This window comes from Lissotriton vulgaris, chromosome 10 (assembly GCF_964263255.1).
Source record: "Lissotriton vulgaris chromosome 10, aLisVul1.2, whole genome shotgun sequence".
Classification (NCBI taxonomy): Eukaryota; Metazoa; Chordata; class Amphibia; order Caudata; family Salamandridae; genus Lissotriton; species Lissotriton vulgaris.
This window is the reverse complement of record NC_141698.1, coordinates 575980434-576007114: the sequence shown is the minus strand read 5'-3', so window position 1 is coordinate 576007114 and position 26681 is coordinate 575980434. Positions and strand designations below refer to the sequence as shown.

General features: G+C 43.3%; 1 protein-coding gene across 1 annotated transcript in view; it reads right to left on the bottom strand.

Moving 5' to 3' along the window:
• Positions 1-26681, bottom strand: part of CPPED1 (calcineurin like phosphoesterase domain containing 1) — an 832655-nt gene that overhangs the window by 298689 nt on the left and 507285 nt on the right. The window contains exon 3 of the mRNA XM_086941424.1: positions 2231-2653. Within this exon, the coding sequence (XP_086797550.1) occupies positions 2231-2653 (423 nt within the window). The remainder of the gene's footprint in view (positions 1-2230; positions 2654-26681) is intronic.

Sequence of the window (26681 nt, the reverse complement as noted above, 5' to 3'; positions counted from 1 at the left end):
ATGCAAATGGTAAACATTTAAGGCCAAAGTTCGAATTATCACTTAGAAACACTGGAGATGCAGCAGATAACAACTGAAGATTTTCTTCTGTGGATTCAAGGTTGTGAAACTCGCTACCCACTGCTCTCATATTAAAACATTATTACCATATTTTGGAAAAATAAAACCTCATGACCTGTTTGTTCAAGTATCTGATCATTCTCACCTACTTTATAGCCCAGGCTTCCCAGTACAGCTTACCTCCCACTGGCATCCTTGCCACCCACCCCCCTCGACTTAATACTGCCTGAATGCAACATAGATTAACAGGGAGTACTGAAAAATAGTAACATATTTTTGCACCATTAAACAGAAGATACTCCTTGTATAAGTGAAACTGCAGCATACAGAGAAGGTATTGAGAAACTAGAAACCCATAGCACGTGTCCCTAATTCTCTAGTGGAAAAATAAGAACTGGAGACTCGAATGTCTTAAGGCCTCAGACGCTTTGCCTGTTGCACAACAAATGCTGTTTCCAAGATGGGATTCAGCTTGTGAGCTTCAGTCATCGTCACCAGTGACGGTGTGAGAAAATAAGGGTAAGTAAAGCTAGCGGTAATACATTGGGAAGTGAATGGCGAGGAACAGAATTGGAGTATGCGGCAGTGAGCAAGAAAAAACAGGAAGACTTGAGTTCTAAAAGGCAGTAAACACAAGGGAAGAAATTATGGGGAATCTCGTCATAAAAATATAAATGTAGCTCAACAACTGCTAATTTAGCATTTCAAGGGCATCATCCATTACTTTCATGTGTTTTAACCAAATGTCTCTCTTTCTATAAGTAGCTGTGTGAGGCTGATCATTTTTGCCAATAATTTAGCTGTAACTGAATTCTAAATGTCTTGAAGCAAAGGTTATACTCCAAAACATTATAAGCTCAATTATAAAATGTTTGGTATTTTTCCATAAAATATCTTTATTATTTTTATGTTTTCGTTCGTTAAAACAGTATACAAACTGTTCCATCAGATTTGAGTTTTGGCCAGAAGTTATTTTCTCCCTTTGCATTTTCTCAACCATAGGCAATATTTTTAGTATTACTGCAGAGCAGCATGCTTTATGTGACTAATAAGTTACAAGAATGTAATGTTTTTGCAGTTGAGTTCACAAAAAGGTCATTCCATGCCTGTAAATTCCAGGGGTGTGTGGCTAATTCTCTAATTCAGAAGAGAGTACGAATGCCATAATACCCAAGTCCAATGCACTTTGGTTTTTCCATGTTTTGGAGAGGATTGGGGCTTTTGCTTGGGCACGTAGAGAGTGGTTATGGGCTGCCTCCCTTAGGTAGAACCTGACTCATGAGGTATATGCTCTCTCTGTGTTCTATACTTAATACACTATTAAAGGTGCTCTTAACCAAATAATTGATAACATACATATTGTATCTGAAGAAGCCTACAGAGAAGTATGGATCAATGCACATTCTAAAGCTATTAGTTAAGAACTATTGCATTCTAGAAGAGATTTGTGAAAAAGAACACATTGGTGTGTGATAATGTTGCCGGCTACAATACTGCATGCATATTTTTAATGAATTTCAATATGTATTGGAAATTCATTCTTTTTTATACCAACGATGAAATAAAAACATGTTTCATCAAAAAAGAAACAGTTACAAAGAAATCATCAAGTTTCAATAAATGTGGGGTTTGTGCTTATATTTCTTTCTGGATGCCAACCCTGTTTCCCAGCTTTAAAAACATTTTAAATCTTAAAGACCTTTTTCAAAATCTACCACATAAACAAATGAGATTCAGACAGCAATGATTTGAATAAAATTAGGCTTCCTATGTTTGCTGTCCAAATCGAGGAAATATAGGGCCTTATTTAGGATGTAATGAACAAGATACTCCGTCAAACCGTGGCAGATATGCCGACCACCGTATTATTAGTGCCATAGGCTACAATGCAGTTGCAATTCTAGATTTGGGGAAGAGTATACCATCCGCCAAACTCTTAATATGAACCATACTATTTAAATCCCGTTGTCAGTTTATACAAGAATGTATTATGGCATTATCATGTCTCAAACAAATTCCTACTGTAAGATAAATTAGTGTTTCCAAAATTAATATCAACCACCATGATCACAAAAAAGGCAGAAGAGGAAAAAATTGAAGAACCAGTTTATCTGGAAATGCAGAGAAAAACAGACATTTGAAAATAGATTATGCTTTGAAGGTACAATACCTGCATTTCGAAACTTTTCCACTAACTCGTGCCGAAGGGTCTTTTCTATATTGAAATAATCTCCGTCTTCATCGACGTTTTTGAGGAAAAGAGGGATGTGCTGGAAAACGATTGCATGCTTGCACTTATGCTCTTTGGCCTTTGCTAGCTGGGCTTCAAGCCACTGGTCATGAGCCTCTTTCAACTCGCCACATTTGGAAGAATCGAAGAACAACTGGGAGTTGAGCACGAGAAAGAACACTCCTCCTACCCAAAAACTGAAATAGTCATCTCCCCAACTCTCACAATAGGCAGCAATAGTGTCCGGTGTTGGGGTGTTACCGATGTCATGGTTCCCACTGACAAAAACCAAAGGCACGTCTTCACTGATATTTTGAAGGACATTCTTCAAATCTCGCTCCTGCTCCTTTTGCCATGGAGTGCCTGTAAAACAAGAATGTTAATTGTTATAGGGTTGTTGTAAACTATGTATTGTACGCAAATGTCTTTAAATGTTTGCTTTTATTTTATACCTATTTTGCTACGCGGAAATAGAGCAAAGCAGTGCAAACATTATTATCCATGTTAAATTACTTCAAATAGTTGCACTACAATTATATACCTTTATAACTTGCTGGTAATGTTTTTTTTTCTAATAGGCTAGGTATTCTGTTTTTCTGAAAACATTGAGGTCACACCTGGGAGATTTACTAAGCCCCAACAGGAAACTGACTTCTTCGGAGTGGAGAGGAGAGGAGACCTGTCAGATGTCTCCCACCACATACTACTGAATTAAGCTTGTATAAGGAAGGGAGTTAGGAGCCAGACATCCCTGTTAGAGAACTTTCTACCAACATCTGATTGAAACCTCCCTAAAACACCAAATAATTACACACACTAGAGTTGGTATTTTAGGTTTTAAATCTCTTTATTGGTTTGTAAGACAAGAAGGACAAATCAAGATGCATCAAGCAATACTGCCCAGCTTGTGGACCTATAATCAATCAAAACGCTACATAGTGCATCAAGAACAATCAAGAAAACAACCGAACCACCCCCTCCCCCTTGTACCACCCTTGACCCTTAACCCCTCTCCCCCACCCCTGTTGCTACCAAGGAAGTATCTAAGCCTGACAAGTAGCAAATTAGTGGGCCTGAGGCTGGGTGGTATATTGCAATAGTACAGAGAGGCGCAGTAGGTGCATGTACATAGGGAGGTAGTTCACGAAATTCGGAGCATATGAGGGCGATCAACGGGTGCCACAATTCTGCAAAAGATGCTGGAGAGAGAAAGAGATACGCTCCATACCCAGCACATATCACAACCTGTGCAGCCACCCCTGTATTGAAGGTGCCCTATCTGAGCCCCATATTGACAATATATTCTGTAGTGCCGCCCCAGGGCTATACCCATTTGCAGCCCATTGCGGGATTCGAGGGGAAATGTAAGTCTATCAGAGATGCCTAAGATGGTGTATTCCGGAAAACGTTAAGATAGTGGTATCGAAGTGTTGGTCTATCTCATCCAAAACCTGTGTCCAGGAGGCCTTAAGAATGTGACAGTCCCATAATATGTGCAACATGGTGCCTACGACTCCACATCCTCTCCAACAGCTCGAGGAACGGCTGGGGTCACTCTTATTCAGCCTGGGGGGGTACCAGTATGTTGCTATCTTGGTAGCAGACTCTACGCTGGAAATATTGTGCGCTGCGTGTCAGGCCCTATAATGAATGTCACTCCATTCTTTCTGGGTCAATGTCTGCCCCAGTTCTGCCTCCCACTTTTTCTGGCCTGCAGCCTTGGTCGCTTGTTCCGGGGGGCTTAGGATGTGATAGAGTTCTGTGATAAGTTGTTTGGTACCTTGCTTGGAAAGCAACTACCGTTCATAGGGGGTAAGCCTTCTCTCAGGTCCCTGGTGCACCTGGGGTTACATCACCCAATACCGTATCTGCTGATAGTGGTACCGATCGGTTTCTGGCATGGCAAGATCAGATTGAAAAATGTCAAAGGACATGGGACCCTTTTCATTAAAAAACTCTCCTATAGATCTGCGGCCTTCCTTGTCCCAATGGCCAAAAGCTGCCTGATCAAGGCCCGGTGTAAAGTCAGGGTTACTAGTGATAGGAGTGAGAGGCGATAGGAATGTGGTGAGGCCATTGCGTGCGGTCATGGCATCCCATGCTTTGAGATTGGCTCGCACTATATGGGAGTCATATAGTTCTGAAGGTCTAGAAGCTCTGCAGAGAAAGGGAATCTTCCACAGAGGCTGCCCAGCTAATGCTCGCTCCATAAAAAGCCAGTGCTTCTAGGACTCCAGTTGAGCCCACTCCAATAGGCAGCGAATCTGTGTAGCCTTGTAGTAGTAGTCTAGGTTGGGCATTCCCAAACCCCCTACTTCTGGAGATCTAAAACTCATGTCCCTGCTAATCCGCGGCTTCCCATCCGCCCAGACAAATGATGAGAACTCTGCCTGGAGCTGCTTCAACATGCTCGGGGATGGCTCCACAGGCAAAGTCTGAAAGAGGTATCGAATTTTAGGGAGTATGTTCATTTTAAGGGCTGCTAACCAGCCCAGCCACGAGAGGCCAAACATGCGCCAGTGCTGTAGAGGAGTTCTCCGCCACCTCTGGCTTTCGAGTAAATGTGTCCAAGTCGCAGGCCCTGGGTTTCTCTTTGCAGCTATCACCTGCTGATCCTGATTGTGAGGTGCTGAATTTTCAAATAAACATTACCAACAATGATACGTTTAAGGGCCTCCTGATCTACAAACCGCCTAGGGCAAAAACACCTCTAATACAACTCTTGAGCCCTTTTTTGGAGTCTAGTGTGAAGAACCCAGACTTTACTGTCCTAGGTGATTTCAATTTGCACCTGGAAAAGAGCTCTGACATCAGTTTATCAACACTGACAGATGCATTATCTAATCTAGATATGGAACAGATCGTAACGCAAAACACCCACGAAGGTGGTCACACGCTAGACTGGATTTTCACATCTAACAAGAATATTAGTTTACTAGAAATCGTACCAGTCACATGGTCTGACCATAAGGTAATAATATTCGCTATAAAAGCAGGAAAATCATCAGCAGTAGCCACACCACCCCATAAGCATACCCTCTCTCCTAATTGGTCAAAAATGAACCCTCCTATTCTCAAGGACCATTTAACAAAGGCAAGCCCGGAACTTGACAAAGACTGTAACGTAGCTACAAATCAAATTTCTCACTGAATCGACAATGCCATAAAAGTAGTAGTTCCCCTAAAAAAGAACACATCAAGGAGGAAAATTCCTTCCCAACCATGGTTCACAAGTGAGCTAAAAACACAAAAACAAATTTGCAGGAAATTAGAAGAAAAAATGGAGGCTGAACTATGAGATGGGGCCCCGAGAGAACTACAAAACTTCTCTGGCCATTTACAAGAAATTAATAATAGCAAGAAAAAGTAAATACTTCACTCAAAAAATAGAGGACGCAAAAGACTCGAGCAAAGAACTGTTCTCCACAGTCAAAAAATTAACAAAAATGTACAACTCTGCGCTTAATAAAATTAGGTCAGAGTTCTGCAATAACCTGGGCCAGTTTTTCGTAGACAAAGTTGGTAGGGTATATGAATTCTTTAAAAGGCCAGTTAATCTTGCTTCTAGACAACCCAACAGGGAACGGAATGACTGCCTCTCACCACCTATAAGTGACCACTCATTCCATTTTCACCCACCGTCTACCGAACAGATTCTTCAGGTAGTTAGGCTAACAAGACTACGTGGATTGGTAGTTTCCCGGCTGTGCAAGAAGTTTCCCGGGTTTTTCGAACAATTTAAGTCGTTGCAAGAGCGTTATTTACGTTGAGCAGCACCGAAACTACCAATCCACGTAGTCTCCACCTTTTCAGACTGCCCGGAGGATGCACAAGCACTGGGGTCTATCATTACGTCTTTAGACGTGATTAACTGGCTAAGGACGGTCACGGGCCCCGCCGGGTCGGAAATATCACTGGTGGAGCGACCTATACTGGGTTTACGCTGTACATGCAAGCCCTGAGGAGTCGCGAACATTCTGTTCCTAACGCGACGAAACACAGGTCGACTGGTTGTGGAACGATTAAAACCTTGAAATTCATGGATACCTAGTGTCGAGGAATCTGCTTAATCTTGTTGTCTTTGGTTCGACAATTGTGTTTTTTGTTGTGTACAGACACCAATGTAAATGACCAGTGCGAGTGTGTGCATAGGCATTTTGTGTATTAGGACTTTCACGGTGGAGCGGGTAGAGACAAAATCCAAATCTTTCAGCTCAACATGCGGTGTACCTCAGGGGTTGTCGCTAAGTCCCACTCTATTTAACCTTTACTTGGCCCTAATGGCAGCAATAATAAGGGACTGTGGCTTTCTCCCATTCTCTTATGCTGACGACACACAAATTGTGGTGTCAATTACTAACAATGTCAAAGAGACGGCTGACAGATTTAAGAAATGCATGGAACAAATTTTCCAATGAATGCAGGGTAATTACCTGAAATTAAATGGGGACAAAAGCGAAATCATGCTGCTGAGGACAGACATGCAAACCTGGTCCCAGGAGTGGTGGCCTGATAGCCTGGGCCAGCGCCCATCCCCAGTCAATAAGGTTAGAAACCTAGGGATACTTCTGGACACTAAACTGACATATGAGGCACAAACTAATAAATTAGCCTCTTCCATCTGGTACATTCTGAAAATGATCAGGAAGCTTTTACCGTTCATTCCCCAGGAATCGTGCAAAACAGTGGTCACTGCACTGGCCCTGTCTAGGCTAGACTTCGGAAATGCGCTATATGCTGGGATCCAGGTCAAGCAGCTGGCAACACTACAAAGTTTACAAAATGCAGCAGCTAGGCTGGTGTTGGACATTCCCAAGTATGAACCAATAGCGGATAGACTGAGAGATCTCCACTGACTCCCAACTGGAAAAAGAGTAAAGTTCAAATCCTTGTGTCTGATATATAAAGCCCTCCATGGAATGGGTTCTCAGTTCCTGAAAGATCATCTGAAATGGTATGAGCCAACCAGGACCTTGAGATCCAGTCATCAAAAATTGATTCAGGTGCCTAGATGTAAACAGGTCCGGTGGGGAGAGAGGAGTTTTCTGCTAAACGAAGCTAGGACATGGAACATGCTCCCAACGACAATCAAAAACAGCTCTTCGCTAATCTCATTTAGAAAGGAGATAAAAACATGGCTGTTCACTGCAGGCTTGTTAACATTTCTGAAGCTAGCTGGTCTCATATGTCTACTTAGCGCCAAGATGCCCATGCGCAATCACGCACTTTATAAATCATAAATCACATCAAATCAACTACAGCTGCCCACGTCCAGGCATGTCCCATCAACTGGGACCAAAAAAACATCCCCTACCTAGGTATAATGCTGGCAGTTTGAACTGTAGAGACAGTCTCCCTTAATTACACACATTTATTAGCACAGATATGTCGTATCTGTGCTAATAAATGTGTGTAATTTAGGGAGGCTGTCTCTACGGTTGAAACGGCCAGCATTATACCTAGGTAGGGGATGGTTTTTTGGTCCCAGTTGATTGGACATGCCTGGATGAGGGCAGCCATAGTTGATAGCTGCAAAGAGAAACCCAAGGTGTGCGACTTGGACACATTTACTCGAAAGCCAGAGGTGGTGGAGAACTCCTCCAGTTCAGCGAGAAAGGCTGGGACAGATGACTCGGGGGACTCCAGCGTGGCAATGGTATTGTCCGCATGCAGGCTAAGGGTGTGCCTCTCCCCTCCAAAAAGAACCCAGCTGATTCTCCCGAACCCTCTGGGCCAACAGCTCCATATAGAGGGCAAACAGGAGCTGGGAGAGCGGGCAGCCCTGTTGCATGCCTCTGGAAATCGGGAAGGGGGTCAGACGTGAAGCCATTCACTCGAACAGTGGCTCAGGGGTGCCTATATCCACTGAGCACCCATCTGCAGAATGGCTCCCTACCCCAAACTGCTCCAAAGTGGTCTCTAAGAAGGGCCAGTGTACCCGGTCGAACGCCTTTTGTGCGTCGACAGATAGCACAACACTTTCCACTGGTTGGTGGTGCGCTTTGTCCAGGAGGTGGAGCAGCCTCCTGGTGTTATCGCTGCACTGTCTCGTCACCACAAATCCAGCCTGATCTGATCTAATAATCCAGGCATCAACGGGCCCAGCCTGGCCGCCAATATCTCAGTAAAGATTTTATGATTGATGTTCAACAGGGAGATAGGCCTATATGAGGCACAGTGCCTACCATCCTTGCTGGGCTTGGGCAAGACTACCACTGATACCATGAGCATCATAGGAGGCATGTCTGAGCTGTCTCCGATCGCGCTGAGTAGCCGTGTCAGTATTGGGGCTAAAATGGGGCACAATGTTTTATAACAAATGGCTGTGAAACCATCCAGGCCAGGGGTTTTAAGGAGCTGAAGCCTGGCGATAGCTGAAAATACGTCCTCAACTCGAATGGGACTATCCAAAGAGGTGGTCTAGTCTAGTGACAAATAAGAGTGTGTTATGCCATGGAAGTATGCAGAGGAGTTATGTTCTGGTATTTGCTGCGCCAAGTAGAGGTTGGCATAGAAATTCGTAAAGGCGCGAGAAATATCTGCCTTTCATGAAAGTTCAGAGCCCCCTGCATCGATGATCAGTCGGACCGCCACTGCCTAGCACTGTGTGTGCAGTTTATGCGCTAACAAGCAGCCACACCTGTCTCCTCCTGTGTAGAACATACGTTTGAGACGGAGGGCCGGGTACTCAGCTCAGCCCAGGTCCAGGCTGGCTAATTGAGCTTGTTCTGTCTTTAGTTGCCTCCATACCTTCGGAGCACAAGTTCTTTTGTGGATCCCCTTTAGTTCTGAGACCTGCCGGAAGAGCCCCTCCCTTTTCTCCCTACTTATCCTATTGTCTGCGGAGGATGTAGCTATTAAGTCGCCCCTAGCCAATAATTTGAGTGTTTCCCACAGGGATACTATTGATGTTTCTTGAGTGTCATTCTAAGCTAGGTAGTCCTTTAGTGTCTTAGTCAGGCGATCAATAACTTTGGGGTGGTAAAGGAGTGTATCTCTAAGCCTCCAAGAAAATGATGGGTGAGAGGTAGGGGGAGATAGCAGGGTTGTGGTCAATGCTGCGTGATCAGATAGCACCTGTGGCTCGAAATACTAGAGGATAGGAAGGAGGGATCGGGACCTCATGAAATAATGTAAGCAGGCATAATTTCTGCGGGAGTAGGATTAGAAGGTGTAGTCATTTGAATAGGGGTGGAGATGACGCCAAACATCAGTTAACCCCAGGTCATGAAACCGCCACGGAATACTACCAGAGAGAGCACCAGGCAGTCCCTGCCTCTGAGCCAAGCGATCCTGCTGGCCATCAAACACAACATTCAGATCACACCCCAAAAGTATTTGCATATCAGAGGAGGACGTCAAGTTTGCCACTGCTTCATGTAGAGATGCCTACTGCAACTCATTGGAAACATAGATGGTGGCCAGCGTGAGCGTGTGCGGCCCCACAGTCGGAGAAAGCAAAAAGAGCCTCCCTCTAATCTCTAGCACCTTTGCCACCACCACTCCAGGGAAAGTGTGGGAAATGAGAATAGTCTATGGAGCAAGGAGGCGTCTGCTTGATCTCGATTTGTGTTTCAATTATACTGAACGATGAACAACAGTTTAATTCATATTTCAGGAAAAACGCAGAAGCCCCTGTTATTGTATCTTGTCAATTCCTCTGATAGGTAACTGGGGAGAAACCATTTATGGTTGCTGAGCAATGTGAACTAAATGATGCAGAGATTGGGAAATCCCTTCTCTGGCTTGGTAATGTGAGCTACAGAAAAGGATAGCTTAGGTGACCGTTGAACACACAAATTTAAAGCTAAGATGTCCATTTTCCACAAGGCCCAAGTTAGTACTCTGGGCCATAAACTACTGACATGCACTACAGTAAAGAATAATGCCTATTTTTCCAACCCTAGAGGTCTAAACACGTGTTGTTACTAGGACACATTACAATGTTATGTATAACAGAAGAATATAATGATAGATGGCATCCAGCAAGGAGACCTACATAGGTACATATGCACAAACAGATAATTGCAAATCATTGCACAAATAACAAAGTGGAGTTCTGGACTTTTTGGTTCCGTCCAGAGGTGTCAGGGAACAACACCCAAAGACCCCGGAGTTCCACCTGCCTTGGTGCACAAATGAACAGAAACACGGGCTTCTCGATGGTGGCGTCAAAGACCAAAGGTTTATTACTGCAGGGACACAGAAGTCACAGATACTACACACGGGCAGAATCTAGGAGCCTGTTCAAATTGTACAAAGCGGGTTGCTCCTTATATACTAGTTTTTGGCCTTCAGGCGAATTCTTCACATGTTGGTACATTCCCAAAACCTTTGTGTCATAAACAATAAATATTTGGCGTGCACAGGAACCGTTGATAAAATCTGATACGAAACATCTACGAAGAGGGGTTCCCACTAGTTCATCACAATTCCCTGTCAATATTGCATTCAGGACCCGGACCGCCTCATCGTAAAGTTCGTTACCTCCCCCTAATAAAGTTTCAGAAAGAAAGGAACGGAGCCAGGTGCGGAAGATAGGAAAGCGGGATAAGAGATGCTTGTGGGTTGTAAATGGGCAAGGCTACCGGCTTCGGCTGCCTAATCATGATCAGGACAATGGACACGAAGACCAGTTTGGCAGGACTGGCCTCGGGCAGAGGAGGCAGTCTTTGTCGAGTCATGCAGCTACAGCGTGATCTGGTTTAAGGTGCACGTATCATGAAAGAGGTGAATCTCCGGCTAAGGCTACGTGTCCTTAATCGAAATGAAGTGATCAGAGGTTATTGCGTATGTGAGGGCAAGAAACACAAAATGGCTGCCATGATCTAAGATGGATGCCGTGGGTAGATTAGAAATGTGTTAATAAAAGGAGTGCTCTTGCTTGTAGCGTAGCGAAAACACCAGGGTATGCTAAATGGATCATTTGCGGTTCACTGATACCAATATTATGTATTTCTGACAAACTTGAAAACACGGGTTCAAATCGTCACGGAACCGTCACGGAACCTCAGACCCTCCTTTTGCCCTTACATAGGCAATTACTCAGTCTATGTCAGAATCTAGTTCTATGCTCATCAGGTCAGTGACATGCTGTTGTATCATCATCCTTTCTCGTGCCTTTTCTCCAAACGCAGGTGGTTTTCTGAGACAAGTTGCAGCACAAAGACTACACAGAGCAGGACCACACTGGATAATCAGGCAGCATGAGAATAGGAATACTAAGATGACACCAATGACCATTAGAACCTTCCATCCCCACGCTGATATCAGAGTCCAAAACCACTCCATGAAGGACCAGTTTCCCTTGTCTACATGTATAGAGTCGGAAATCTTGTGTAGCTTAGAGATCGCCTCATAGACTGTTGGAGCATTATTAGGAATAAAGACACAGCAGCTCGATTGGATCATTCTGCATACCCCACCTCGATCTGCAAGTATAACGTCTAGAACCATACGGTTCTGCAACGTCATGAGTCTATCCGCCTGAAGCTCAGCTGTCAAGTTGCTAAGGGCACCAGCAGTTTCGGTAATAGTAGATTCAACTACCCGTGTTAGCTGACGTATGTTTCTACTATTGGCCATAGGCCCCCAGAACGGAAGGAAGCCTTTGAAGAAGTCTCCAGCTTCCTGACCAGCGGTATCTTCCTTGCTGAAGACACCTCTCGCTACTCTGGTTCTGTGGTAATCAGATGAAGCAGTGTATGTCGGAGGCAACAATCGAGCAATATAACATGATCCTGAAAAGTCGGCAGGCAACCATGTATAAGCTCTGTCTCGACAAATGAAGTAGGTACCCCTAGCAGTGAGAAAGGCAGGGGAAGAGTTAGCCGGAAACACATAAGTCTCTACGCACTCACTCCTCCCTAGCTGAGCTCTCGGATTTCTCCCATTACCTTGCAAGCAGACCTGACCTCGGTGAGGTACGACCCAGATTGGAGTTGAGCTTTTACGCTTGCTTTCTCCTAAACTAAGGCGATACTCTGAAGTATTCCAACTTAAATATACTCGTAATTCGTCTCTAGGGTAAGATGGAGTATTATTGACGTCCTTGACCATGTCAATAATTCCCTGGACTAAGGCTTTGTTGGCAGAGTTATATTTAGTGGAACGCGGTGGACGTGGAGGATAGGTTTCAAGGGCATAAGCAAAGATGGTTTGGAGGGCCTGAAATGATCCATTGTAGCTGTAAGGCAAAACCAGATAGGGAATACCTTTATCCATAGTGTGGGGTATCAAGCCACACACCCAGCAGTCTGTAGTGTTAACTACCAGTTGGTGTTGGTGCAAGAGCTGTACAAAAGTGTTGTTGGTGAATTCTGAGCGTCGAGCTTGCTCATGTTCCGGAAACGAGTGAAAAGAGTGTATAGAAGAAACAGAAGAAATGGCAGGATCAAGGGGAGGTACTGTAGTAACTGGCACAAAAATCAAATTTATACTAAAGACGATTCCACCCACCAATGTTGCTAAAATAATCAAGAATGTAATTGCACATTGCATCAAAAAGCATTTGCTATGAAGAATTCTATGAAGTCTGTTTCTGCGAACATAAATCACATTTTCTCGTTGCAGCGCAGGAAGCTCCATCTTCTACAATCCGCTCGCGACCACTGATGATGTGTACGTAGATGAAAATGCCTCTATCAGCCCTGGGAGTTCCCAGAACCAACAGAAAGATCGACCTTGTGTCAGACCCCTGCAGATTCAACTAGGCACACAGCCACGACCCTACGGCTACCCAGACGGCAAGGCAATTTTAAAAACAATAAACAATAGCAAACTTCCTGGCTGAAGGCAAAAGTTCAATATCAAAATCACAATATGCAGTTGCCTGCTTTATTTGTCCATTTTACGGCTTCTTAAGTTATATCTCTGTTTCGCTGGTACTGTCTGATCGGCAAATAGTGTATCACTAGCAGCTGTTGCAGTGTTTAAGTTCGCAGATGGCAAAGTTTCTTCTGATGCTGGAGACAAATGTTCAGTGTTCAAAGGAGTCTTTTCAGGAGGAGAGTCAGGTTTTAGAGTGTCAGTAATCAATTCGGCATCGCTGAAAGAGATGAACTTCGGTGTGCTTTCAGATTCGGAGGCACCAATTCCCTTCTTCACCCAGTCGTCGTAAGGGAGCGGCAAAGGGACACGCTTAACATGGGATGCGTGTACCCAGTGCTTGCGGCCAGCTACACGAACTGCTGTCCTCGTTGCAAGTAGGATTTGGAAGGGCCCCACAAATCTCGGCTGAAGGTTCTTCGTCCTCGCGAAGTTTTTGATGACGACGAAGTCTCCCGGTTTCAGCTGATGCCCTGGACTCTCCGGAGGTTTTGGCAAAGCATCGAAAACCTGTTGATGAATAAGACTCAATTTAGCAGTCAAGTCGTAAAGGTAGTCTATCAACATAGGATATTCTATGGAACAAAATTCTTTAGGCCTTGGCACACCCCAGATATTTGCCGGGCGACCAAAGACTTTTTCATAAGGGCTAAGCCCTATTCTAGAATGTACCGTTGCTCTCGTTGATAACAAGGCCAAAGGAAGTGCGTCTGGCCAGGCTAAACCTGTGGATGCTTGTATTTTAGCTATTTTCAGCTTGAGGGTGCCATTGTAACCCTCCACTAAACCAGTAGACTGGGGATGGTTTGCACTGTGGAATTTCTGTTTCAGCCCTAGGCCGGCACACACACTCTGCATAACTTTCCCTATAAACTCACTTCCGTTATCTGACCATACAATCCGTGGCATTCCGTATCTAGGGAAATATTCTTTGAGAAGAATTTTGGCAGTTGATAGGGCAGTGTTGTCCTTTAGTGGGTATGCTTCTATCCACCTGGAAAAAGCACAGACCACCACTAGGACATATTTTAAATTATTACAGCGGTCCATGTGAATAAAATCTAACTGAATCACTTCAAAAGGGCAGGAAGGAGGAGCGAAATGACCAGCTGGAGTTGGAGTTCCCTTGCCAGGATTATGCATCAAGCACACCATGCAATTTTTCACCACTCTCTCTGCACACTTACTGATTCCCTCATTCTTCCAGACCGGAGCCAACATCTTACAGATCCCTTTAGAACTTATATGCGCTACTCCATGCGCCATCGTCACTACTGCAAGCACATACGCATCGGGCAACATCCAACGCTGCTGTTCTGTCAAATTAATCCAACATCCATTCGAGTCCAACTTGCCCGTACTTTCTCTCCATACACGTTTCTCTTCCTCAGTTGCTTCTTTCTGAATCTCTTTCACACTTTCCATAGTATCCTCGCACATTCCAGACTCAGCAATCCATCTTGCAGACGTAGCAACATACATTCTGCTCATCGTGTCTCTAGCTGTCTGTTTAGCAATTTCATCAGCAAAAGCATTCCCACGACCAACATCATCCGTGATTGCTTTATGAGCACTGCACTTCACAATCGCAACTTCAGTCGGCAAGGTTAGAGATTCCAACAAGTCATTAACTAGCTGACCATGTTGGATCTTAGTCCCATGGGACGTAATGAAACCTCTTTCTCTCCACAACCGGCCAAAACTATGGGCCACGCCAAATGCGTACTGACTATCTGTAAACACATTCACTCTCTTTCCCTCAGCTAAAACACACGCTCTCGTTAGAGCTATTAATTCTGCAGCTTGGGCAGAATTCTGACTCACTCTTGCAGTCTCCACAATCGTCTTCAAAGTCGTTACTGCGTAAGCAGCAGTCACATCACCATTCTCCAATTTAAAACATGACCCGTCCACATACAGCGTACCATCCGGATCGGATAACGGAGTATCCTTCAAATCAATGCGTCCTTTTGTCTCTTCCTCCGTTTTAAAACAGCAATCATGTGGCTCGGAATCACTCGACTCTTGATCAGTCGGCAACAGTGTTGCTGGATTCAATACATTACATCTTTTGATCTGAATATGACTCGCTAGTAATGTCAGCTCGTAACCAGATAATCTCGCACTAGTAAGGTGTTGTGTCTTCGTTCGGTTCATGAGTGTATCCACTGCATGAGGAACCATGACCACTAGCATGTTGTTCATCACCAAACCAGCAGATTGTCGAATGGAAGCCGCAGCTGCCGCTGTAGCTCTCAAACAACTAGGTAACGCTCTGGCTACCGGATCTAATGTTGATGAGAAATACGCACAAGGGCGTTGTTTATCACCAAACTTCTGTGTCAGAACACTCAACGCGCAACCTTCTCTCTCGTGAACGTAGAGCGTGAACGGCTTACTGTAATCAGGTGTACCCAATACAGGAGCTGAACACAATGCTTTTCGTAATTCAGTAAAACTCTCTTGACATTCATCAGACCATGGCACTGGACTCGGAACATTTTTCCCAGTCAAGGCTACCAATGGTTTCGCTAAAAGAGAAAAATTTGGGATCCACTGCCTACAGTAAGAGGTAATACCTAGAAAGGCATGTACTTCTCTCTGTGTGCGTGGAACACTCATCTGTGTAATTGCTTTTATTCTTTCTGGGGTCAACTTCCTTCCCTCCTTTGACAAGAGATGACCTAGGTAGGTCACTTCTTGGCAGCAGTATTGCATTTTGGAAGGAGACACCTTGTGATTCAAATTAGACAAATGATGCAATAAGGAAATTGTAGCTGCTTTGCAAGTTTCCTTGTCATCGGCAGCCACTAGAAGATCGTCTACGTACTGTACTAGAGCAGAACCTGGAGGAAGGACAAAAGAATCTAACTGGCTTTTTAATGCTTGACTATAAATAGATGGACTTTCACAATAGCCTTGTGGAGCTCGCTTAAATCTGAAGCTTCGTCCTCCTAAACAGAAGCCGAAAATATCTCTACTTTCTTCGGCTATCGGAATGCTGAAAAAGGCATTCTTTAAGTCAATAACTGAGAACCATGTGGCTGTAGCAGGAATCAATGTTAGCAAGGCAGTAATATCCGGAACCACAGGAAACTGCGGAACCACAATCTTATTAACTTCTCTAAGGTCTATGACAAACCTGTACACTGGAGGTTTTGTAGGATCAGTTCGTTTCAAAATCGGTAGTACAGGGCTATTACAGACATTTCCCCTAGTTTCTTCAATCACATCTTTCTTAATTAAATCTTGCACAATCAATAAAAGTGCACGCTCTCCTTCACTAGATATTTTATATTGGGGAATTCTTGGAAATTTTACATTTGTTTTCAAGGTTACCACATACGGTGGAATTTCTAAGAGACCTACATCATTAGGACCAGTCGCCCAAAGAGAATCAGGGAGTGAGCGTAGCTCTGGCGGGAGTGCGTCCATTGACAAGTACATCGGAGAGGTGATATTTTTACCCAACGTGAGTTGTACTCCTTCCGGAGAACAGTACAATGTCGCATATAGTCGTTTTAACAAATCTAAACCAAGCAGATTTTCATTACAACCTGTCGTCAAAATCAGGGGTGCTTTCAATTGGCACGGTCCAACAGAAATAGACAAAGGACCAGATATCGGGTTGTAAACAGGGGCGCCTGAAAAACCTACGGAAACATTTGTTGAGCCGGACAAAGGTGCGCCAGGGAGTTTCGCATGAATGATAGAACTTTTTGCGGCACCAGTATCCAACAGAAACGGTTCGACTACACCTGATGTTGCTACTGCGACATAAGGCCCACTCTGATCCACTGGAACTGATACTACTCCCTCTCTCTGTCCATGGCTGTCCTAGTACCCATTTTGCTGAAAACCCTCATCTACTTCACAATAGTCCTCAACAAGATATTGTTGAGATCTATTTTGCTGAGTAGATTGTCCATTTCGTTGATCAAAGTGATTGGAAGGACGATCATTCGTTTGTGGAGGCATAGCACCTCGTCCTCGACCTCTAGAATTCTGCACAAAACCACCACGACCTCTCTGAGCTGCTGCTGCATTATTTTGCGCTAAGATCGGACATTCATTTTTATAGTGACCCTCTTTCTTACAGTACGCACACTGATTCCACTGATATTGAGGTCTTGATGAACTATAATCTGTCCTTTGGTACGAACCTTGCTGTGTATTAGATTGATTCATGCGAGGCGGATACGCCTGCTGCAAAAGAACTTTAGTTTTTAAATCTTTCGTTTTCTTTTCTGATTTCTCCTTTTCCTCTTTATCCCTATTTTCGTAGTACTGTGCAGTCGCAAGTATTTTCGCTGTTGTGGACACAGCCCACGCACTTTCTGAGTCTTTTAATTTATTGCATAATTCAGGTAACAAATTATGCACAAATTTATCGACAAACAGTCTTTGTCCTCCTTCTGTACTCATGTCCTGACCACTATGATCTACAAAAGTCTCTTCAAACCTTGTGAAGAAGTCGGAGACACTTTCGTCTTTCTTCTGCCTGCATGCTGACAGCTTGTCCCAATTTACACGCAATGCTGGCATCAGAGTCTTCATTAGATCAATTATTCTACCTGGTAGATTAGCAATTAGGGGTTCGGGTTTCGCACCACCTATTTGCTGACCATCTGCTGCAGTGATAGCTGCCCAATCACCACCTAAGGCAGCTTGATGATCCTCTCTACGAATTTTAGCCCACACTGGTTGCGGAACTACATTGCCAAATAACATATCGATGTCGGCTAAGTTCATTATACAAGCCTCAACTGTCTGTGTTAATTCCTTGTAATATCCAGCAGGATTCTTACGTGGATCTGGCAAGGCCTGCTTCACCGCTAGCACTTCAGCTCGCTTCCATGGAATGTGTATCCACACTCTTTGGAACTGCGCTGGAGCAGCTGCAATACCAGCATTATCATCACGTGCCACTGCTTCGCGCCAGATTGGAGGAACTTCCCTCATAGGATATTGGCGACTTAGCTTCATTTTTCCTCTTTCTAAATCTCTCGGCGAACGAAGAGATGGATCATTCCTAAAACTTAAAATAAGTTCCATCGCTTCTTTTATATTATCACCCACTATCACTCCAGCAGCAAACTCTTTCTGAACTTTAATTAAATCTTCCAAATCTGATTCAACATCATCTTCTTCTATTTCTTCACGTAACAACGAGCACATCTCATCAAAGACATACCGTTGTGTTGGTTCCTTCCACTGCATAAATGTGTCTAGCACATCTCTCGTACTATATCTTCTACTCTTCGAAATCCATCTGAGAGCCGTGGAATCTAAAATTCCCCGTTCCTCAGTACTTGGAAGCTGACTACGTCTCTGAACTGAGTCAGGAGTAGGAGTCTTAATTAAAGTTTTATATAAAGGAGACAGCATATTAGTAACAGAATCAGTGATTCTTCGGCGAACAGAAAGTGGAGTTAGCACACTCGCAGACGTAGAGAACGCAGTAGAGGTAGGAATAGATAACGGAACAGTAGGAGTATCGAGAAAAATAGTTTGTGGAATAGTAGGTACAGAAGCTGGCAGTTCAGGAAGAGAAGGAGCTGTAGGAACATTCACATTCATCACAGGAGGTACGGGAACTTGATTCTGAGGGACAGGAGCAGGAACACCAGGTTGTCCAGCAACCGGCAATTGAACATTCGGGACAAGTGGAGCCGTAGCACCTTGTGCATACGGTGGAGGTGACCGTAACAGATAAGATAACAGAGGATCGTTTTCGGAATCCTCCAGTATCTTAGCCATTTTCGATGGCAAGGCAGGATAGCACTTGTCAATCGCTAAGTTATGCTCTCTAATGGCTACATCTATGGCCTTCTCACACTCGTTAGCCTGCAACTGCTTAGCCGCTTGCTCTAGAGTCAACTCTTCTTGTTCTTTCTGTTCTTTCTTCAACCTTTTCATTTCTCTCTGTTTGGATTCTTTTCGCCAATAACGGAAAGAATCAAACATTGCCGGCCGGGCTTTCTTCCTAAACAATTTCGCTTCTAAGTTGTCGAGAATCTCGGGTTCAAAACTACCATGCAGTGGCCAACTAAGGACACCATCCTTCGCAGTGTAACGGACCCATACCTCATTATAAGATATAGGACCCACACCATGTTTACAATATAAATCATATAGAGGAGTCCCAATCGGAGGAACCAGACAAGAGTCCTCCAATCGTGAGTCACGGTTGCAACCAAAGCAAGACAACATTTTCCGACTTACCATTTTTCAGTCCGGAACACAAAACAAACAAAACACAAAACAGATATGTGCACTTGAACCAAGAATTTAGGCCTACCAAAACGAACTGTTGTATCGATACCCAAACTAAACCAAATAGATTATCTTAACCAGAACAACCTGTGATAATCCTACCAAGAACCAAACCAAACCAAGAACCAATCAAGGATTTTAACAATCCTCACAAAGTAACCAGCTAGCTATCACTAAATACTTAACTGAGTCACTGAAGACGTCACCAAGGAGAAACCCGTCACGTTTCGCCGTACTAAGGACTGCACCTCGGGTCCAAGACAGGGCGACGGTCAAGGCAACGGCCCACTGCAGCCGTCCTGAACGGGAAACCCTCGTGGAAGAGAACTTCGGGCCACTTTTGCGATATGCCGGGATCGATGAAGTGGGGCGCCTCCCTCAGGAATCTTCACACGAAGCTTCTCGAACTCTTCAGGCTTTTGGACCGGTACCGAATGACGTCGCCCCACGTTGGGCGCCAATTGGAGTTCTGGACTTTTTGGTTCCGTCCAGAGGTGTCAGGGAACAACACCCAAAGACCCCGGAGTTCCACCTGCCTTGGTGCACAAATGAACAGAAACACGGGCTTCTCGATGGTGGCGTCAAAGACCAAAGGTTTATTACTGCAGGGACACAGAAGTCACAGATACTACACACGGGCAGAATCTAGGAGCCTGTTCAAATTGTACAAAGCGGGTTGCTCCTTATATACTAGTTTTTGGCCTTCAGGCGAATTCTTCACATGTTGGTACATTCCCAAAACCTTTGTGTCATAAACAATAAATATTTGGCGTGCACAGGAACCGTTGATAAAATCTGATACGAAACATCTACGAAGAGGGGTTCCCACTAGTTCATCACAATTCCCTGTCAATATTGCATTCAGGACCCGGACCGCCTCATCGTAAAGTTCGTTACCTCCCCCTAATAAAGTTTCAGAAAGAAAGGAACGGAGCCAGGTGCGGAAGATAGGAAAGCGGGATAAGAGATGCTTGTGGGTTGTAAATGGGCAAGGCTACCGGCTTCGGCTGCCTAATCATGATCAGGACAATGGACACGAAGACCAGTTTGGCAGGACTGGCCTCGGGCAGAGGAGGCAGTCTTTGTCGAGTCATGCAGCTACAGCGTGATCTGGTTTAAGGTGCACGTATCATGAAAGAGGTGAATCTCCGGCTAAGGCTACGTGTCCTTAATCGAAATGAAGTGATCAGAGGTTATTGCGTATGTGAGGGCAAGAAACACAAAATGGCTGCCATGATCTAAGATGGATGCCGTGGGTAGATTAGAAATGTGTTAATAAAAGGAGTGCTCTTGCTTGTAGCGTAGCGAAAACACCAGGGTATGCTAAATGGATCATTTGCGGTTCACTGATACCAATATTATGTATTTCTGACAAACTTGAAAACACGGGTTCAAATCGTCACGGAACCGTCACGGAACCTCAAAAGGTACAATCAATACCCTGAGCACACATCACATTACATCACAATTTCTTTAAAAAGTTCAGTGCACATGAGTTTCTTCTGTGGTTTTTACAGTAAGAAATTTAGCTGCTGTGTAATTTTGGTATATAGATTGCCGTACATATTTGACCATTGTAGGTGAACACTGGGACGGAATTAGAACTGGTCGCCATGTAGGAATGATACAGATGGTGATTGGAATGTTACAGAGTATAGTTTTTTGTGAGAATAGGAACACATATTGATTTGGACAATTGTCATTTAGTTGAATGTATACAGCCATTAAAGAAAGGAAGACAGGTATGTGTCTTGCTTATAGAATCACCTGGGGGCACACAATGTCATTGGTTATTTGGGAAACACTTTGCTTGGGATAATCTGTACACTTCGATGCAACAACAAATTTCTTTATTTGGTTTTTTTACAATCATAAAATATAATATATAAATAAAATAAAATATAGTAAAATATAATGCTTTTTACAAAATTTGTACAATGTATGTTAAAAAACAATTTCACAGTAAAATACATCATTAAGTCTTGATATGTACATAAGAAGAAAATTGTTCTACTCATTAAATAACCGTATTCACAATAAAGTGCATCATGATGTCTGGATAAATACAAGATTTTCCAACTCGTTAATAACCATATTCCCCGATTCAATGTCCGCTTTTTTTAAGAGAGGGTCAATGATGGTTAAAAACTTTACCCCTCCACAGATTAAAATATTTGATGACCCCCTCGCCCAGCAGGCAACAGTCTGCCAGCAGGTACGTATATTGAGCTCTTTTAAGATGGTTTTAAAAAACATTTTTCTTGCTTCGCTAACTGCAGGACAGACACACATCACGTGGCGAAGGGACGAATAAACTTCGATGCATATATCAGGTTTGCACCACGTCCCACTTCCCACGTCTATGATCGGTTCAACATGTTAATATAAATGAGAAACAAATCAGATTTAGAGCATGGTAGTATAAGAGTGTAATACTGTATAAGGATGTACATAATCATCTCAAAGTAATGATTTGGGTTCCACTCAATTCACATAATATTTGACCAACAATGCATACCTAGTATCAATTATGGCACTCACTGCAGTGTGGCATGTAGTTTGTATGCTACAGCCATTTTTTAATTGTATTTATTAGCCCTGAAGAAGTCGTGGGGAACCCCCTCATACAATGAAACACGTGTTGCCTGGGTGTAAGAAGTTAAAAAATAAAGAACACAAAAGAAACTCATGTGCACTGACCTTTTTACAGAAATTGTGATATAATGTGATGTGTGCTCATGGTATTGATTGCACTGTTTTGATGATCCTTGGGATCTACATTTAAGGAGGTAGGGTGATTCCTCCTTTCCTTGGAACATCACCAGTGATACAAGGTCTATTATACAAACCCGGTAACAGTGAGTGCCACAGTCAACCCAACCAAATAGTCCCCAATCATTTTTTCTACTTCCTAGATAACAAAGGTACATACACATCAAACCAATCCAATGACAAATGTTTTATACTGAGTTCCCTCCCTACATAATTACCTCCTCCCATCAAAGGCCCTCCTTAATGTACAATATTATTCACACAATTGGAAACCCCTCAGGATTTCCAAAACAGTCTAATCTGTTTATAGATGACCGTATGTAGGTACGTTGCAACATTCAACTTCACACCAAATCCATAAGAGGGGTGGGGAAGCAATTCAGAGCACTAATACGAACCAATAATTGAGCAAATGATCAATTTCCGAAAACTATGAAAAACGTGTCTGAATGACCAAGTAAGGGCGGACTCTCTACTGCATGGCAGGGCCATATTATAACAGTATAACATGGTACTCTGGGGTTTGAGTGTTCTTGCCTAAAATTATACTTGTTTTAATCCAAAAAGTTTATACCATTAAACATTCTCAGAACACATGTATCCAGATTCCAAAACATTGCTAATTTAATTTGAGTATATTCACCCAGTGGCGTAACAGAGGCCCCCGTAGCCCCAGTGGTGCGGAGGGCCCTGACCTCCAGGAGGCCCTTTTAGCACAGTACCCTGGCCTGAGTGTTGCTCTCTGCCCCCGGAGGGGGAGGCTCCATGTACTTTGCAGGGGGGCCCCCTCACGTTTTGTTACTTCACTGCATTCACCAGAAATATCAGAGCAAATGGTAGTTTGCTTGACCTTTCCCCAGTATAACTGGTAACTGCAAAATGTTTATCCAGGGGAGGTTGGTGCCAGTCGGAATTGCAAGAGGATTCTTGCAAAATCTCTTCCATTCCCTGCAATAAACCTCAACCCCTCTCTTTCTCTTCAAAATTAATTTCCTGATTATTATCTAAATGATTGGTACAGAGAAGAGTGAATGTAGTCCTAATTAAAGATCTGTCCATCACAAGCTCATAAATTGGAAAATTTCCAGAAAAAATAGCCTGTTAGAGAACAGAAATCCTTGCTGAAGTTCTGAAGATGATTTGATAATCTAAGTTATGTACAGCTTGGAAACCCGGAGAATATCCGCTACATCCGAGGCCTTAACTCCTCCACCCCAGACCATATGACCCAGAAGTTTTGAATTCTTTCAGAGGTGGACAGGCATCCAAGTTCTTTAAGCATTCAAGTGCAAGAGAAGTGTCTTAGATAAACAGGAAAAATCATGAAAAGTTTGTTTTTAATTTTCTTTTAAACTTTGGACTCTAAAAGAAAAAGCATGTTTCAGCCCGCTTTTAGCAGGCTCCTCAAATGAAAAAACAGTAATGGTGTACCAAAATTCATATGTAAAGTGTTAGGACATTTGTAGAGTTAAATTATTTCCTTTAAAATTCCATTTTCTTATTCAAAGAAATGTATTCAATTTAAATGACTTCCTTTTTACACCCATCCAGTTAGGTGTCAAGATTAGTGAGGGGAATGCAGTGAAAAATATTAGTGTACAGTCTAAAACCCGTTCAGTGATGACAGTGGATGTTCACCTCATTGGCAGTGGATTTGCCCGACCACTCTGCTCACACTCCCATGGGAACATTCACTGGTTTAAAGTAGGTGAGAAAATGCATGTACATAGTGAATACATGAGTTAACAATCAGAGAATGATGGTAGATGAAGTGAACAGAGAAGTTCTGATACTTCTGGTCCTCTACACTGCCTTCATCACCATCGACCAACCTACCCTGCTGCAATGTCTCTCTTCCTCAGCCATTAATTGAGTGCTGCTGTCCTGGATTACCTCTTTTTTTATCAGGAAGAACTCAAATAGTCCAATTAGGCCCCTTCCGTTTTTCCCCATAGGCCAATGTCATGAGAAAATCTTCAGGGTGCCACAATATCCCCTCTATTGCTTAGCTTGTACCTAAGCCCTTTAGTATCCCTGTTTCAAAATGTAATGGTTTGCAGAACATCAATATTAAAACGTATTTTTAAACAGATGCACAATATAGTCATAGAGCGCAACCTAGCAGACTCTACCTGCAATTAAAAACCTGCTGCAGCGTTAAAGGCCCAAGACGAAGGAAGGGCCTTTAACAAGGAAGCGGGCCTTTAATGGCCAGTGGAGCCCCCTGGGAGGGCTCTAAGGCTATTAGAACATTCCACCCCTAGAGGGCAGAATGTTCTAATTACTAAAATCAAAGGCCTCTCAGAGCCCAAGGGGGTTTAAATCCTCTTGGGCTCCAAGAGGCCTTTATTCACCAAAAACAACACTGGAATGTTTCTTTTCGGGCTTCTACCGTAGAAGCCCGGAGCACTCCTTTGTATTCAATGGAGTGCTCCACATTCCAATGTTCTAATTAAACGTCCGGCTCTCCAATATTACTACTTGTGTTTCATGTGATCTCTTAGAAGCCACCCACAAATGGACAGCTATCATTTCTTAAAACGTAACCCTACTAAATCTGAAATCTTACCCATTTACAATGAATTCGATAAATGGGACCAGGCGCTTTATTCATCTTCAGTTGGCAAGTGCCGAGAACATGTATCCTCAGCGTATAGCCTACGTGTCATCCTTGGCACCAAACTTCCTCTAGGCCCCAGATCTGTGTCATCACTAAGTCCTGCATCTTCCACTTGAAAGTGTTAACCAGAATTAATTGCTAATGCTTTCATTCAGTCCCAACTGGATTTTGGCAGGTCAGTCTATGTAGGTCTTCCCAAGATAGTTTTAATTTGATACAAAGATTTCATGATAATGCTATTGTCAGATCAGTGATCAATCTGAAAAAAATGATCATGAGTCCGCCTACGTTAATTAGCTTCACTGTCTCCCTCGCCACAAACATTTAATGTGATTATGCCCGACTAAAGCATAACCCATGGCTCTTTTTGGAAACATTCTCTAAATATATCCCAACTCCCCACTTGAGATGTCTCGCAGTCTGAACCTCGTGGTAAAGAAACAAAACCTCTATCCTTTAAAATTCCATATCTTTATAAATGGGACCTGGTGATACCAGTCTCCTTAAATTCAGACAGCTTTTTAAAACCTGGCTTTTTGCCATCTAATTTTCCAGAGGTATTTAGAATAGAAATGTTGGTATTTCCACTACACTCGTCCTTTATAGCGCCTAGGAACCCAGTTTATGAGTGTAAGAACATTGTACAAATATACCATAAATAAAATAATGAGTTCCCCAACTACACATTTATGCATTTTACGCACTTTGTGAGTCAGTTATAAACTACAAACTGAAGTTACACATTTTTTCAAGCGTAAGTTAGACTTGTGCCCGGAAAAAAACGTTGTTGCGGCCAGTAATGAACAACAACAGTCCTAGTTCTCGTGGCAATTTTCCATTGTAACATTGTAAAACATCTCTGGCCCACGTGCCTAGTCCAAGGGATTTCTTTAATCTTAAGGAAAACCTATGATGCTTCAATGTATTGCCTTTTAAAACAACAACCTCTCTGATTAAAACAAACAGGACAGCACAAACAAAAATGTGTGAAAAAGCGAGATGGCACCTCACGGGCGCACCACCAATGGGGCCCCTGATTGGTACTCACCAGGATGGCCCTGTTCTCATCATTGGTGCCATCAAGCTAAATCACTGTGCAACAGGGACCATAAACTTTACTATCATTCCCTTCTTTGTTGCAAACCAATGAACACACATATACTAAAAAGGAAGAGAGTAAATACTACCTATCGATTTACTCTCTACTCACAGCTGTGAGTAGAGAGTAAATCGATAGGTAGTATTTACTCTCTTCCTTTTTAGTATATGTGTGTTCATTGGTTTGCAACAAAGAAGGGAATGATAGTAAAGTTTATGGTCCCTGTTGCACAGTGATTTATATGTTAAATGTTGTTAGTTTTGTCACATATAAGTTGTGTCCACTGCACCATTCACTGTCTTTTTACTTTTGAGGTTCGAGACACGTTTTTTTTGGTTTTAGCTTGATGGCACCAATGATGAGAACAGGGCCATCCTGGTGAGTACCAATCAGGGGCCCCATTGGTGGTGCGCCCGTGAGGTGCCATCTCGCTTTTTCACACATTTTTGTTTGTGCTGTCCTGTTTGTTTTAATCAGAGAGGTTGTTGTTTTAAAAGGCAATACATTGAAGCATCATAGGTTTTCCTTAAGATTAAAGAAATCCCTTGGACTAGGCACGTGGGCCAGAGATGTTTTACAATGTTACAATGGAAAATTGCCACGAGAACTAGGACTGTTGTTGTTGACTAGCTTTCAGAGTGGAGGGCGTCCTAGTTCGTTTTGTCTTTCCCTCTAGACTCCCATTTTGTGTAGTGCGGCCAGTAATGAAACAGGACTTTTCCTACCCGTGTCCTCCGCGGCTCTGGTTCTGACGGTTTACATTTATCGAGATGAACAGAAAACATGAAAAACCATCG